This window comes from Argiope bruennichi, chromosome 5 (assembly GCF_947563725.1).
Source record: "Argiope bruennichi chromosome 5, qqArgBrue1.1, whole genome shotgun sequence".
Classification (NCBI taxonomy): Eukaryota; Metazoa; Arthropoda; class Arachnida; order Araneae; family Araneidae; genus Argiope; species Argiope bruennichi.
The window spans coordinates 87,386,768-87,405,300 of NC_079155.1; the positions used below are offsets into that span (position 1 = coordinate 87,386,768).

The following is an 18,533-nucleotide window of genomic DNA, read 5'->3' on the forward strand; positions in this document are numbered from 1 at the left end:
ACTGAGAAATCAACGTAATCCAGGCTCGTCACTTAGAAGCCACATTCCTGGAATATGCAGGAATTATAAACATTTATCACTTTCAATAGACTGTGGAGGCATTTTTAAAAATCCAGTAATTTTCTTTGTACGAAGTTGATACATTAAGCTTAGTCTAATATTTCAGGCTTATAAATCATCCAATAAATCATTGGTCTGTTTGTCGGATTCCATAGGATCCGAATTCTAATATGCTCTTGTTGAAGCTCCATATTATCTTATCACTTGCTTCAAAACCTTTCAATATCTGAAAAGAAAATAATGATTAGATATGAAATCTATCGAGTATACTATAAAATTCAAGATACATGCATTTTTATTTTTGATCTTTTATCTAAATTCTGAATTTGACAAGAATTTGCTTGCAACTACATTAATAGAAATTCAAGATTTCCCGATTAAAACGAGAAATCTTTAAGCTCGCATCATTCAAAGTTCTCTTTCTTTTTAAAATTAAGCTATTAGCAATATTTGAAATGCATTTGTTAAATAATTCCTCTAAATATTTGGTTTTAAAAATACTTAGAATTCTTTTCCGAGAGCTACAAGCGTATATAGGAAAATAAGTAGTGCATCTAATTTGTTAATTGCCCATTAAGCCTAATTGCTGATTATACTTGTTATTAGATTTACTCGCTAAACGCTAGAATACTCTTTAAAGCTACCCACAAAATGCTTAGTGGTAAATTATATGAAGTTTCATTTAAGGAGCATTCAATTTTAATTTTGGACGGTTGCATTTCAAGTTTTATGGAATATCATATTTAGATGCTTGAAAAATAGAAAAACGAATTTGAGGATCTTACCAAGAAGCATGTTTATTAACTGCTACTTTTTAAAAATAAAAAAAAAATCAATGTTTTTTCATCCTTTAAATAGCAATACATTTATTCATTCTCGACGGTAAGTTTCCCCTCAAAACACAAAACAATTATTTTGAATCTTTTTTTTTTTGTCCTGTTACATGCGCGTGTTGGAATAACTTGAGTTCCTGGCCCTGTACTACTCAAGTAATGACATGCAAATAACAATCATAGTATAACATGCCTTTCAATACCGGTAGTTCTTACAATGGAGTAGTTAAAAAGGTTATACATATTTCATTAAATACTTCTCGGAAATTACGATTGACTTCTCTTTGCAGCTTCCAGAAGACTTGCTTTCGAGACGAATCGAATACAATTGGTTTCCAAACGCCATGTCGCTTTGTCAGTTGTATTAATATAATTTGCAAACTTACTGTGTCCTTGAATTTTTTGGACTTTGATGTCATCTTAAGAGAATACTTTCTCGCATCCAGCATTGGTGCAGATGGATAGCATGTACATGGAACAGAAAATAGTACTGGTGACTGATGCCTTAGCCTTTGTCAAACAAAACGGCATGGTCACGAGTAAGTTGCCACCCTATAAAAAAACTAATGAAATAAAGTACATTTTTATAGCTCTAATTACCATTGATAAATTATTGCATCCAATCTTCATTTCGATATGACAATTATAAATAGTATAACTTACCGATATTACTTCTGTACGAAAGTGAGAAAGTCCTCTGGCCATTCAGATGGCTGCTATCAACACAATTTTTGCCAAGAGCTGAGAACGCAGTCATTCCACATATGGGGAAAGGCGTTGTTTCATTGCTCCAAGACACATCTGAAGAATCTACAGAGAGCTGCTCTAATAACTGCAGGATTTGTTTCGTTGATAATTTCTGCGAGGTTTCATTTTTTTAAAATGAGTGAAAATTCTGATGAATCCAAAACACTTCCTGGTGTGAGTGAGGCAGTTTAATGATAGTTATTTTAACCCTAGGAATTTATCAAATTAAATTAAATATTCATTCCACATAATTTCAGAAACGGCACAAGGAAACAATCGCTATAATAATCCTATATCATTAGACTATACCAAGTAAAATCCACATAATTATGGCACTTTCGTTACTTGAAAGCCACTTTTGTAGAATATCCAGATATTGTTTCTTCCGTATTCCCTCAAAACACCAAATGTTCAGATTTCAATGCGTCCGGGAAGCTTTCCTAAAGCTTAAAAATATACGAACAGGCGGCTAGCAGTTTAGAGTTCAATTTTAAATTTAGGAAGACGAATTACAAAACTTATCCCACGCTTACTCTTGAATAAGAAATTTCCTCTCGAATGGAACAATCTCATATGCCTTAAAGCTGTACCGACTGTTTAAGCTATATGAAAAGGATAAGTTATTTTTTATGCATCAAAGGATAAAGAAATGCAATACGAAGTTTGCTTCCTTTCATATACGTTCAAAATAGCTGCATTTCAAGACAATATCTCCAATGCTCAATTCTATTACATTTCTATACCTTTTCCTATCCCTGATTTAGTTGATTACTTCATTTCATTCAATTCGAAAGGTTATTAGAATTCATACGCATTCAATACACGAGATCCTTCAATCTTCTGTTTTAGAATTTTGATATGGAACAAACTAAATTTCTAATTTCTGGCCCTATAATTGTTCAAATAGACTCGGCTACTTTATTCAGTAGAAATTATATTTTATTGCACCTCAAAAATATCTAACCACTTTAGGATTAATTGATACGCGAGTACGAAATGAACGAATTTTTCCGCGTGAGGTACGATTCTGTAACGCCAACTAGTGGAATAAATTCATATATCGAAATAAAAGAACGGCATGTACAATATTACTATTCATATTATAGGTTGATGATTTTAATTTTAAGATTGGGGGAAGGGTGGTTACAAGAAAAAAAAGTTCATAATTTAAGATTACGTACACGGAATTAATATTGTCCAAGATGGCAAGAACCGCGAGCTGAAGTTTAAAAAAAGGCAGATTTTAAACGAGATGTAGAAATTTTGGAATTAGTTGCTTAATTTCCAATACGCGAACAATTTTTTTTACTGACACTACTAAGTAAATAAATGTATTTCGAAAAAGTTATCTAAAGTTTATATTAGACATTTCAAGGAAATTACATTTTTTAACGAGCCAATAGATTTTTTTATATCGAGCTCAGTTCTAAGGAAAACACAGTAAACATAGACTCTGGAAATCAAATATCTAATTTCACCGCAATATGAATTCGAATCTATTCTGCTCTGTTCACCGGCATGTTATTCAAGCGCCATTTGTCAATCTTTATTATGCATGAAGAATTTCTATTATTCATTAAAATAATCCATTTTAATAGTCGATTTGAGCACAGTTCTAATTATGAGAGATTCACCAAATATTATCAAAAACGAATAGCATCAGAACAATTGATTTATCTGTATTCTATCCAATTCGAGCTTACGCTTGCTTATTACCAAGTAAAGTGGAAACTGCAAAACAAAGACAATTATTCTGTCAGATATACATGTATAGCTGTCAAATTTATGCAATTCAAATGCAAAATGATTTTTAAAATTATCAAGAAAGACCCGATTTAATGTTAAACTTATTTAGGAGTCGCCTTATTCTGTTTAGCATTCTTTCCTTGTTTTCCTACTTCAAAGCAAAGTTTCAAGCTCATCGCCGCCTATATCCCTACTTTCTATTGTAATAATGGTCGTCAACGTGAAATTAAAGAGTTGAGAATAATTAGAATGAGCAAATCCTTATACAACACACAAATGCGACCCCGTTTTCCTTCAGCATTTTCCATTTATTCAATGCACGTACACACACACACACACACACACACACACACACACACACACATTACCCACACCGCCGCCACCAAGAGCCTCAAAACCACACCTCACACACAGGCATTACCCACACCGCCGCCACCACCAACCTCAAAACCACACCTCACACACAGGCATTACCCACACCGCCGCCACCACCAACCTCAAAACCACACCTCACACACAGGCATTACCCACACCGCCGCCACCACCAACCTCAAAACCACACCTCACACACAGGCATTGCCCACGCCGCCACCACCAACCTCAAAACCACACCTCACTCACGTGCATTGCCCACGCCGCCACCACCAACCTCAAAACCACACCTCACTCACGTGCATTGCCCACGCCGCCACCACCAACCTCAAAACCACACCTCACTCACGTGCATTGCCCACGCCGCCACCACCAACCTCAAAACCACACCTCACTCACGTGCATTGCCCACGCCGCCACCACCAACCTCAAAGCCACACCTCACTCACGTGCATTGCCCACGCCGCCACCAATCTCAAAGCCACACCTCACTCACGTGCATTGCCCACGCCGCCACCAATCTCAAAGCCACACCTCACTCACGTGCATTGCCCACGCCGCCACCAATCTCAAAGCCACACCTCACTCACGTGCATTGCCCACGCCGCCACCACCAAATTCAAAGCCACACCTCACTCCCGTGCATTGCCCACGCCGCCACCACCAAATTCAAAGCCACACCTCACTCCCGTGCATTGCCCACGCCGCCACCACCAAATTCAAAGCCACACCTCACTCCCGTGCATTGCCCACGCCTCCACCACCAAATTCAAAGCCACACCTCACTCCCGTGCATTGCCCACGCCTCCACCACCAAATTCAAAGCCACACCTCACTCCCGTGCATTGCCCATGCCTCCAACATTTACCCAAGGAACCACCAAACCCCGAAACCACAGCTGAAACACTCATTACCCACGCCTCTACCTCCAGTGAATGGTTCTCGTAAATATCCATACCGCCAACCCCATCCGTAGTCCATTATTCTCACACCTACAAACACATTACCCCGCTAACACCGACTCGCAATACTCAATATTACGTACAATCAGATATCACGACTAGTTAAGACAATCGTGTCTTGTCCATAACGCATGGTGAAGTAGCACACATGCATACTTCAGACGTTGGCTTTATAAATTCCTCAAAGCCGTAGCTTCACTTACTGTCTAATGAAACGTTGCACAAATTAGACTCCACACCCACTCCAACTCCCAAAACAAAGTACATTAATTTCATTCTATGAATCATGATCGTACATAAGAGGTCTTTCGTGATGCACATCACAAGGGAATTTTCCGATTCTCAATGCATTTCAACTTGATACTAGAATGCATGTCAGTATCCTCATTGCTTCGCGAAGATCAAATATTTTGCACTCAAATTAAAAGCTGGATATAAAAATGCTGAATTCAGTGATTTTTTTATGCTAGTTCTGATTAATACGTTCAGTTGAAGCAGAATAGAAACACAGCAAGCAATTCGTTCAAATTTTTTACAAGTTGCATACAAATATTACCAGTATTCTGCACCGCTTCCTCGATCAATTTATGAATTTAAATATTAAATTTCCTAAGATCTGGGAGCCAATTGTCCAAACCCTTCATCTAGCAATTCTGATCATGTTTCTGAACAATTCGATTCATTACGATTATATGTATTACTAAGAATTCAAGTTTTGGTTGAAGCGCTGTTTGTATCTAATAATGCATGAATGATTTGATTCTCAAATTTAAGAATAGATACTTGGATGTACGATTCTGTCTGAAAGCATACCGTAATATCTTTAATTTCTTCCTTAGTATTTCTAATTTACCTTTTCAAATTTTAGATCGGATTATTCCAGATTTCTCTGTGCTCAAATCAGTTGGATACAAAACTTTTTTAAATTCAAGTTAATAAAATTTTAAAGTGTTAAATTAACGGCTCGTTTCTGGCTGGAAATGGTTAAAATGCATCGCGATTGAAATATTCCGATAGTTTATGTAATGGCTTGTGCAAGAATTCGTGATTTAAGTAAATAAAAGAGACAAAACTAAACAAAGCTAGATAATTCTAATTAAATGGCACTCCTTAAAGGCTACAGTTAAGATGCAAAAATGCCAAATACAAAATAATTTTTTCCATTAATGTAGATTACACGAAGGACATTAAAATAAGCTAAGATTATGACACAGACTAATATAGAAAAGCAGAATAATTTATATGAAACTTGTTTATGACATTAAAAACCTAAACAAAGAATTTTTAGGGTACTAATGGGCAATTTCAGTACGAAATACGATTTCCAAATACGAGTTAGTGGAGAGTACTTCAGGCTTAATTAAAAATGATGTCGTTTAATACATTTTGAAACCGATAGTAAAATTAGAATGTCATTCATTTTCTTATATTCTTCTGCCCTCGCTTGATTCGCATTTCCGTTACCACTATTATTAAGAACTAATCACTTCAAAGAATTTCGTTCATTCCGACTTCATCCAATTCACTTTACCATCCGGAAGAAATATTCCGTTTATATGATGTATATTTTAACCTCGATCTCTAAAATGGTTTTTGTATGCAGCATATAATTTATCTAAACATTATGGAAATCTCTCGATCTATAGCGTAAAAAGCCGCGATTCTTTTATTTTTAGTACCTGAACTAACGAGTTTATTCCTTATCTTGGTTCATCTTACATTGGATAAATACTCGAACATCAAAAATTAACTGAACTAATTTTTATTCGAAACGCAGGTGCGCTTCTTGACTGAGTAGTCAAAATATCTTCAACTTAAACTTCCCTACTTTAAGAATTTGATTTGTAATTCGCAAAACGAAATTGCCATATCAATTCATAAACAGAAGTTGGAATAATAGCCAGAAATCAGAAATTTGATTGCTTTAGAATATGCCGACTGAAATAAGTAAACGCTATTAGGAAGAAATTTCAATAATCGTCAACGAGTTCGATTAAGTAGTCCTTATAACTTCGAAATATTCCGAAATAAAGCTACACCGGAACTTAATTGAATGGCTTTTGAAGTTACAATCAATATTTAGAGGACGAGCGGATCTCTAAATTAACAATCGCGAAAATTAATGAAACCAAACTGTAATTTGATAAATTCATTTTGGAAAATTTATCGTAAACTTTTTAATAGATTATTGTATCAAAAATATTCAACTTCCGTTTTTAGTTTGAGAGGATGCACTTCTTGCCAGGTTATTGGTTTGAGATTTATTCGTTTGAGCGGATATTCGATTTCTCTATATTCTGTTCCTTTAAAACGTTTTCGACACTTCGAAAATTCGGGGAAGACTAAAATCTGAACTTCTAATACTCTGAAGGAATAGGGAAGAATTCATAATATCCGAATATTCGACACAAGTAACCTCCAAGCAGGTAGGGTACCACAATTATGCAGACATACCTGGTTAGTCCAAATAGATGCGAATTCAGGAGAAAATATCGCCTACCATCCAAAAACAGCACAACACTTTAGTATTGGTGTTCCTTCCTCAAACATCTTGGAACTAGTATCAAATTTTGAGTGGAAAAGTTGGAAGAATGACACTTGCAACGGCGAGAGCTTCAAAATATACAGTCCATCACATAAGGAGAGTCGGGCATAAAGATGCAGTTGTCGCTTGCACATCGTAATCGAGATTTTCTTGCGAAATGACCTGAAAAAGAAATTGTGGTTACCTTTTCGCAAGTTATAAATGATAAATTATTTTTACGAAATGGGATGCGTTGTTCTATTTTATATCGATTTCTATGGAAATTTTTATGCTTAATGAATATTTTACATCTCGCATAAAATTTGAGGGTATTATGGTCGTTGAACGAGGTTCTAATTTCTCATTAATCTAGGCAACCAAAAGTACTGTTAATAGAATTGACAGTAACAAAAATTCTCTACTTGATTCGTTTTATAATAGCAGAAATAAATATTTTTATAGCAAAAGGACCAGAATTAAATAAACTGCGTCAAACAATGATGTGCCATCTACCCTACACACGTAATAGAATATCATTAAAATATGTGAGCGCCTCATAGAACACACAAGCTTGCCTTAATATTACAGCTTTATTTTTTATTATCAGTTTGGAATACATGAAAGAACGTACCTTATTCAACTTTCCTTATTACAATAGAAAGATTGCCGCACAAATACGTTTTAAATGTCGTTCCATAAAACACAGGAAGCCTTGTAAGTTTCAGGGTTTTTCCCGTGGTAGTGAAATAAGTTTATTATGCGAAAAATATAAAGCTGAAATATTACCTACAACTAAAAACCATGTATAATCATATTTTAATGATTTTATTTTATAAGCATCGCTCGTGATCCCCGTGGCTTTAAACGGGTTTACAAGACGTGCTTAAATGTAAATTTAAATTTCATTATAACATTAAAGATTTCCAAGAAAAATAACATGAAATTAAAACTGCGACAATTTTTCAAAATATGCTATTGAAATTCAAATCAACTAGGGAGGCAAAAGCTGTGAGCCTGTATTTTAAGTATAAACAAACCTACTTTTATATATTTTATGCAACATTCATTGTTTAGTCCATTGTAGTAACAATGTGAATCAAGATTTTATAAGTATTGGCATTTGTTCAAATTATGCATTTCAAGAAATCTTGACCCGCCGGTTATTGGCGACCAAACGGCGCCAAAGCCATGTTCAAGCACCTGTTCTCAGTAACCCTTCTGACATTCAATTCATTATTTCGGATTATTAGAAGCTTGCACTCTCGCAATTTATAAGCTGCACTTCGATACTATTAAGAAATTGCCCTTTCAAGACAAACTTATGAATTGCGAAGGGCATTACGCACAAAATATAACGGTCTTTAGAAGATTTGGACCTGAAGATGTCAATTTTGGCAAATTGTGAATTTCGAGAAATAGCATTCGGGCGATTCACTTTTACAAAATTGTATTTTTAAAAATTAAATTCCTACCAAATTTCATTTCTTGTAATAGAAAATTTTCCTTCGCAACTCAAGAAATTATGATGAAAGCTAACTTTACAGTAACTTAAAAATTAACTATTCAGTTATAATTTTATTTGTGTGCACTTCATTTATTCAAATTTTTAAAAAGATAGTAACAATGCTTATACGCTGTAATAAAACTCAAGAATTTCTTTAGATACATATTACATTCGTTACATTTAGTTGCATATTTTAGCCAATGCAAATCTATGATTCAAAAAGTTGCGTTTTTATTCATTAATTCCAAAGGATAACTCACTTCTAACCGATTTAAACTGTCATTCTGCAAATCAAGTGACACATACTTTGAGTAGAACGCGTTGACTAATGAAACAGGGCTAGATCGACAATTCAAGCTTAAAATACCATGCTATTACGAGATGTAATTTACCATATTATTTTAACATTTTTTTAAATCATTTCTTTACTGTGCATATAACCCATCCTAATCAAGTCATGATATAACTTCGGGGATGATCTTTCTAATTTTCACTATCCTACAACTTATTTTTTCTATTCTGATGCAAAACAGAATCTGACTTTCAACAATGTTTTAAGCCACTCGATTAAATATTTCATGAAATAACAAAGAGGTTTAAATTTCTGAACTATATAATCTATTGAATATTAATGAAATAAAAAATTTAAAAATTACCAAAATCTGTAAAAATTCTCCTGACTATTAAAATGGCATTAGAAATTTTTTTGTATCACATTTTAAAGAATTGCCACAAAAACCACGAAATTCAACTAATAAAAATTCTCGTTAGCATGTTAAAAATATCCGGGAAATTACATTACCACCCTTAAAATTTTATATGCGCCAAATTTCGTAGCATTAGGTCAAATGGTCCGTCTTGGAGAATGCGAGCACACATTCATCTTTATTATTCGTAGAGATACAGAAATTAACAAGCAAGTTTTAATTTCAGGATGTATCAAATCCCTAATACAAGAGCTCATTGATTGTTTTATTGTACGAAAAATATGCATTTTATTTAGCTCAAAAAAAGAAATGTTTTTGAAGCTCAAGAAACTTGAAATGAGCTTTAGCCAAGTTCCGGAGGATTTCAAAAATACCCCAATTTTACACATAAATTGAGATACAATCATACATACATTTGTTCAAATAAAAGAAATAAGTCAACCTACGAATATCTGCAACACTATAAAGGTGCTTTGTAGCACTAACGGAAATACCGAGTCGAGCATTAAAACTAACAGGATCTTAGTCGAACTACGAAGTTTTAAGCTTTCTCAAACGGGACATTTTCAGTAAAAAGAAATTTCTAAGCGTTTCTATCATACATATAGATTTAATTTAAGTAGCTATATTTGTAAGATGCATCATGAACAATTCTTTTTTTAGCGAAATTTTCTTATGAATGAAGTTGATTTACAAGAACTGAAATTCTAGACTGCTTTTGTAGCAATAAAATATAGCGGTTTTTCGAATTAAATTTCGCAATAAACCTGACGAAAAATGAGCTATATGATACTACTATGTTTTACAGCAAGTCATTCACATAAAACTAATAATCAAGCTTTGACATTTTAAATTGGTTCTTTCATTTATCTAGTAAATGTTATCGCCGTTTATATAGTAATGGTTTATTCAATAACTGCATAAATTCTGCTACATACTCGATTTTCTAAAAAGTTATTTAAACTTCCTAAAATAATAACCTTTTTCAAAAACAGATTATGAACGAATATTTCAGCAGAACAATTCTTCGAATTTATGATACATAAAAAATAATTAGTTCTTTTTATACTTATGCGAACTCAAAACAATTAAGAAACTTACCCATTATTATTTAATTCAGTTTTAGTAATAAGCAGCTCTGAAAAAAGATGAATATTTTTTTTATTTCTTTGAATATGGCGCTAAAGAGTTGCAGACAGCTAAATTATCCATTTTCATTCAGTCTCAGAAGAAACTTTAATATTTTATAAAATGTACCCAGTTGAACAGAATTCAGAACCATTTTATAAAACTCGTTAGTCTTCCGTATAATGCACACAACAACAAAATGAAAACAGATCAATTTTTTGAGTTTTTATCAGTTAATAGGTATCTAGAAATTTCTTATAAATCGTCCTCTTCTTCCAAAGATTCGTGCGAGGTGGCTGCTCAGCTAGCGCATACGAAGTGTAGTACGAGATGTTTTCTAAGGGTTGCTCACTTTTTGAAAAGGATTCAAAAATATTTATCCAAATTCGAACCCAAAAGAAGCATACTCAATAAATATAAATATTATTTTAAAAAATGCAATTATCACGACGAATTTAAAAATAAATCTGTAGTCTTTCGTAAAAAATTAGGATAAGGTGAAACAAAGGTGCCCTATCATTCATTCAATCAGTAATTATAGGTTATTTCTTTATATGCTAAAAGCGGGATTTTCGCTTAAGGGGCATCAAAAACAAGATGGCCCAGTAGCATAGGAATCAATGAAGATAAAACATGATATTGTTTGGCTCCGAATCCGAGCTAATTCTTGCTGAAATACTCCGGAATAGCTTCTTTAGATACTGCAAATAGCCTATTAAGCACACTGCTGACCATTAAAATTGCAACACCAGGAAGGAATTTGATTAAAGTCAAAATCATACAAGAGGAAAAAGAGGTTGGGATATGCAAATGATTAGAATTTCAGCGCAGTTAGATGACGCGAGGGAGAAACGACATCTGAAGCATTGTATAAAAGAAAAATTGTGAAGGGTGATTGGACATTTGAAAAGCGCTTTGTAAGGATAGAGTTTGGCCAGAATAGCGTGTTATTGGACACTTTAGGAATTTTCGTTTAACGTCAAAGTGGGTCGTTTTCAGGCGTCTTCTTCCGTTGCAAGGGTGATAGGTATTAAAATCGTCTACTGTCTTACGCACTCTAAGAGGTCCGTGTTATCTCAGTCTATCGCAGCTTTTTCAAAGATTCCCCTGTGCTTATGGCAGTAGTGTTGATGAGGGATTCACTCAATAGGTTGTTTGCACATGTTTTGAAAGGATTTTAATCTTTCTCTCCACGTGTTATCTCAAAGTTGGAAAGATTTTATGGCTATTTATAAAAAGAAATTTAAAACTGAAGTTCATTGTTAACGATGAATATAAGGATCCCGACAGGTTGTTGCTTTTTCGAATAAAGCATGAGAGGCTCTCTTCAATATTAAGACTATTGTAATGTTATAAAGACACATTATTGTACTGATACTACGGCCTATTCACATTGCAATTTTCTCACAAAATGGGTAGTGGTTCTTGTTACTATAGAGGGAAGTAGTTTTACATTTCCAGCATCTTATTCTATCATAAAAGGAGATTGGAGTTTTTTCCCTCCTTTATAGAGGGAAATAAGCTATAATAGAGTTCCTTGTACGAATGCTATTCTGAATTTCTCTTCAGTTGTGAACTTTTAGTCTTTATTTTACGTACTATGAATCAGTTTTTGTATTGTCAAAGTAACTTTTTTTTATTTAAACGCTTATTATTTCTATACGAGTGAAAGTAAACTTGAATTCACGGATGAAGAAATTTAAAACAATTTTACCAGCTATTGATGAAAGCGACAGTTATCTGTCAAGCGAAGAGGATGGTTGGTCAAAAAACGTTTTAACTAATCGTTTTGAAACATTCTCTCAATTCATTTATTTTTCTTGCTTCATTGTAAAATGAAGTTTTAAAACCATCTCGTCTATTTTCGAATTATTTTAATCTACAAAAATATTAAACGGTAATATATGGTATATTGTCTACGATTGACAAACGATTGTTTTAATAACCTTTTAAAATTTTAATAAAAATAAGATGAAAAATAAGGATTTTTTTTTTCTGTAGTTACTTGTCCCAACTTTTATTTCACTGATAGAAAGATGATTTACTAAAAACTTACGCGTGATTCATTCATGCGTAAATTTGGGAAAACTTAATATTAGACTTTCGTTCAACATTTCATTTTTTTTCATTGTAATAAGATCTTGTCTTAAAAGTACTATAGGAAACCTAAAATAACATTTTAAAATCGGAAATTCAGCTTGAAAAATTTGGCATGACGGTTTATACTAAAGTAATATTTATGAACTAAAGTAAAATGTTAAGGCTGAAAGCTGAAGGAATATATATGCGAAATATATTTCGCCGAGTATTTTCCACCGGATTTTATTGAACAATTCTTTGTATATCAATATTAAATGAAGTTTTATAAACATTTTATCTTATTTATCGAATTGTTTTGATAAATGAGATATATAACGTTTGACGTAATGTTGACTCTAGGTTTTATAAAAATTTGAAAAGATAAGTAAAAATGAGTTGTAAAATAAAGACGTTTTTGGAATGTATATTTGTCTCGCATGTATTTCTTTCTTTTTGATGATTTAAATAATAATGCGTAGGTTTTTGAAAACAAAATGCAAAAACTTCCTTAAAAATTTAATTAAAAATCTAAACAGTCTCTTTGCATTACGATTGTAAATTGAAAATATTTTATATTTAAAAATTCAATGAGCATAATAGCTTATATTTTTTTAATGTAATTCTGAAGATAATAAAAAAAAAATCTTAGCAGCGTGTTTAAAGAACGCATTACTTTCGAAATGACTTTTCAAAGTGCTGGTTTCACAATTTTTTTTTAAGTTTAAGGGATGTTTTTATTTCAATATTAAATGAAGATTGAAAACGTTATTTCGTCTATTATTGGAAAAGTCTATTACTTTCGTCTATTACTGAAACGTTATTTCGTCTATTACTTTGTAAAAGATATCCTAATAGCATTGATATATACCATATGTATGTCATATAATATGTAAAAAAAAATATATACTAATATAAGACATATTTTTTAATTTTTCAAAAACTGAATTAATACTCAAAGTCTGTTAAAAATTAGATGGAAAAATAAAGATGCTTTTAGATTGATATTAAGGCCAGTTTTTATTTCAATGGTTTGGAAATCTAATATAAAATTTGCTTCACACAAAAAAATATAAATACATTAGAATGAAACACTTTGCCCGGTAATAAAGGCAACCCTTTGTCGGAAAAAAGCAAGGCAATTGCTCAAAATAGAACGATGGCAGATTTATTACTGCAGCCCGCGGAGAGTAATTGCCCCTGAGCTCCCCTTAGCATGGAAGAATCTGTCTCCCAACGACATGCTCAGAAAGTCTGGAACTTAAAGGTAGTGTAGCTTGAAAAGTGCTTGGATGTTAAAGAGCTAACTATAATATATATTAACTATATTCGAGAATATTTTATTGCTGACCCTAAGTAAAATTGAAAGAAAAGCAGCAATGGATAAAGGATTATAAATGCAACAATATATATCAAATTGTTTTTTCACCATCTATAAAATTATTAGGTAATCTGTTATAGTTAGTCAAAAATAAATTAATAGGATTAATATGAATTTTAATACAACCATGGACGCTTTTTGCAAGATTGAATAATTCTATTATTCAATAGTCCTCTTAAAGAGGTGTGTATATTAATTTTGGTGAAAATAACACATAATGCCAAAATAAAATGTGAAATTCATTCATTATTAATGATTATATTAGTGCAACGAGTACAATGCATCTTCATTATGTTGTATATACCTTTCCATTACATATAAAATTAATAACATAATAAAGATAGTTAATATTTAAATAAAAGTTTATTTATTACAGATGATGGAAATTTAAATACTTATTATTATTATTATTTAAATCATTTTACTATATGTATAATGAATGTACAGATCTATTTAAGCAATATGTAGTTATACATTTTGCTTTTTGATACACCTAAAATTAATGACAGATTAAAATTATATAACATTTTAATAAAAGTTAAATTATTAAAAATATTATTATAAATTTTAATTATTATTATTTCATGCAATTAGTACAAAGCATTATTTGTTTATGCATTAATAATAAAATGACAAAATTTAATGACGAAACGAACGAAATAATAAACAAATTAATAATGGAATAGAATTAGACGAGATTTAACTAAAATTAATTTCTTACAAATATTAGAAATTTAATAATTAATATTATATAATTGTACTAGAAGCAAGAAGTTATACTGTGTATGCATTTCTGTCACGAGTAATATTAATGGCAGAATTGAATTAATTTTCTTCGTACCAATGATTAACTTACTGTGCTATCGGGAGAAATTCTAATCTTAATATTATGTTAAAATTTTAAGAAGAATACATACAAATACATAAACTTAAAGACAAATTCCACAAAGATGCAAGCATTTTAGAATGGTATGTACGTAAATGGTTTAATAAAATACTTCCGTTTTTCATTTATTTTCAAAATAGCAAGTCATGTCTTTTCCGCTGTCGCATTCTCTTTGAAGATGAAGAAATGAAAGTATATAATTTTAGTATGCAGAATTTTAGCAATGCAGCCAATAGGAACCGAGATACGCGTGATTGGTCCAGAACTTTCTCTGCCCACCTCCCGGCAACTATAAAAGGCCAGAAATCTCAAGCTGCAGTCAGTCACTTACTGTGTCCGGAACAATTCGGGTTCAGACCGAACCTCTCCACGACACACCAACTCGCCAGAGTATCCGAATACATCACTGAAGGATTTGCTAACAAACAGAAATCAGGAGCTGTCTTCCTAGACATCCAGAAAGCGTTCGATCGTGTGTGGATCAATGGTCTTATTTTTAAGCTAATTGAGAATCAGATTCCAGGCTATCTGATTCGTATATTAGAATCATACCTCACCGATCGTTCCTTTAAAGTCAGAGTAAAACAAGAACTATCGGATACAAAACCCATAAGTGCAGGAGTACCGCAGGGCTCAAAACTGGGACATGTGTTATTCTCAATCTATATTAACGATATGCCCAAGCAATTCAACACGATGTTGTGCTTGTACGCAGATGACACAGCCATACTGGCCAAGAACAAAAATCCTAAATACGTGCACAATGCACTCAATAGACACCTACACAAGTTGGAGGATTGGTTCCAGAAATGGAAAATTGAAATCAATGCCTCCAAAACGGAGGCGGTTATGTTTCACAAGTCCCAAAAACAACCGGATTTCCCCAAGCTGACCATTAAAAATAACCCCGTCCCGTGGTCTCAGGAAGCTAAATATCTAGGAGTAATACTTGACAGGAAATTAACCTGGAAAAAACACTTTAATTATGTCAGGGACAAGTTCCGAGCTCAGTCGTGTAAATTTTTCCCATTAATAGGCCGGAACTCAAAAATGCATAGGGATACAAAAATGCTTATCTTTACAGCCTATTTGCGTCCAGTACTCACATATGCATGCCCCGTTTGGGGTTATGCCGCAAAATCCAACTTAAAAATAATCCAACAGCAACACAACCAAGTAATAAGAACAATATGCAAAGCCAGGCGATTCATGAGAACCGTCGATGTCTGCAATGCACTCAATTACCCCACCTTTACTGAAACCATCAAACAACTTTCAACTAAATTTTACAATAGTATGGATAATAATGAAAATGAAGCAATAGCCCAGATTAGCAAATACATCCCAGATATTAAAATTAAAAGACCCCGAAATGTGCTACTCCTGCAATAGCCCCACACTACTGAACAAAGTACCCATGACACACCCAGCCCACCCAGCAAAGAAACGTTTCCTATTCGCCACCCGGGAACAGTAGCCTAGCCTCGAAAACGTACAACTCAACTGCTTAAAACATCTCTCTGGGTCTTTTCACTACGCACTAGACTGACTCCGCCCCCTGCTGGAACAACGATCTCCTACTGGCTGACCAGGCTCACTCCCGCTCCTACTCCCCTGTCTCCGATCTAGGGTACAGCATCAACCGAGATCTCTTGCTCTTTTCACTCTCCGATCCAGACCCATGCAAACAACTACCCGACCAGCTACCTGCTACAGCTCACAATCTACTATCCAAGTTAAGGGCATACCACACCGCCAGGCCTTCATTACAAGGATCTTGGAGATAGCCTTGCTGCGCAAGGCGGGTGCTCCGGTCAACCTACCAAATTCCAGCTGCAGTCAGTCAGAGTCGGGAATCGAGCCGTCGAGAGGACAGCGAAGCAACGGGGGAGGAGTCCGACGAGCTGTGAGGAGCTGAAATGATTGCTGAACTCAGCTGTGTGGCGGCGAGTCTTGGTGTTTATTGTGGAAGCAGCATCGAGTCGTTTGTGGGGTAGCCAATCTTGTAGTAGTGTGTCGGCAGTTGGGTACAGCTAAAGCGAGGAGACGGTGGAGAATTGCTGACGTTTGGGGAGATCGCAGGTTGAAGTTACTTAAATTCCCTCCTTCTGTCTGGCCGCTTTGTGTGCTGTGGTTGTTATTACTACCGATTACTATTTGTGGGCTACCATTTGTTGTAGTGTTCTGCTGTGTGTTGCCTGTCTTCGTCTCGGTTGTATATATTTGTCGTCTTAGTGTTAGTGCCTTCGCGTTTAATAAAAGTCGTCGTTGTTTTCTACTGAGGCCTATTGATTGTGTTTATTTCATCTACCAACAAATCGTTGAAAGAACCCCGGTGGAGAGTATTCCATAACAATAATATACTTCTTGCCGTTCTAAGGTGGTGTCTTTCACAAAAGCACTTTATTTATATTTTACTCTCTATTTTCCAAAAATATGGAATATTGAACCCTGTGTTTTCTAAAAGTATGCGGTGATGAAAATCCAATTTCGTAAAGCTCTTATGTTTAAAAAGTGAAAATCATGAAGATATGAACAAAAGTATTTTAATAAATAAAATTAATAAATTTTAATACTGATAAAAGTATTGTATTTTAATACTTATTTACAAGATTATAAAAAGAAAAAAGATTATAAGTAATTTTAATAAAAATTATAATTTTGTCATACTTAATAGCATATAATTGGTCCTGCTGTATGTCTTAATAATAAAAAAAAAAACCTCGATGGTGACTTAAAATAATAAATTCAGTTAATTTTTCGCTCAAATCTGGACTCTTTAATAAATTTTACTAGAATTTACGGTGTAGCTTGCTGAAAGCTATATTATAAAATCAATATAACTAAAAGGGAAGAAAGCACTGTAATTTGCATAAAATTCGAATAAGACATTTTGATGGCTTTTAACATTTTAGCTACGTTAACTTAAAATAACAATTGTTATAATTTTCTTTTTCTATACGTCATACTAGATATGGCAAATTCAATATCAATTAAGTGATTGCAATACTGAGAATTGTAACAAGATTATTATTAACATTGATTTTATTAAAACATAGTTTACTTAAAATTACCATGTTTTTAATTAAAGAATTAATTTTGGTTAAAAGAATGAGATTCCTGTAGAAACCTAAGCAGGATTCTAAATTTTCTGATGACGGAAACGAATAAAATGAGTCTATTTCAATATTAACTCTATTTCTATATAAATAGGTATATCGCTTTATTTACTTTTTTATTGCATTGCTTCTTTTATTTATTTTATTTTGCATAGTCATGATTTTATTTTATTCATTTTCTCTATTGTTTTTTATTACTTCATACACCTTTATTTTTTTTTTCGCAAAATTTAAATTGAATGTTTCGTTTCTTGTAACTATATATTGTTATGAATTTGTAATCTTACTTCCCTGTGCCGTTAGTTTCTTGTTAACGAAGGCAGTTTTATAGACGCGTGAATGGATATCCTCTCAGTTGACCAAATGGTTGCCTAGGTGACAAACTTTGGAACCATCTGGCAACTTGTCAACGGATTAGGCAACAAAAATGAAAGACCCAGAATATTCGAGAATTTTTTTCATAGCTCTGTTAGGATTCGAGTTTGTTC

The 18,533-nt window shown here is 33.3% G+C and overlaps 1 protein-coding gene across 1 annotated transcript; it reads left to right on the forward strand.

Annotated features, from left to right (window-relative positions):
- The first annotated feature begins 1,775 nt into the window (after positions 1–1,775).
- LOC129968313 (protein hunchback-like) lies at positions 1,776–4,706 on the forward strand. Its single transcript, XM_056082168.1, has 2 exons — positions 1,776–1,814; positions 3,801–4,706. The coding sequence occupies exons 1-2, from the start codon at positions 1,776–1,778 to the stop codon at positions 4,704–4,706; spliced, it is 945 nt and encodes a 314-aa protein (XP_055938143.1).
- Positions 4,707–18,533: the final 13,827 nt, after the last annotated feature.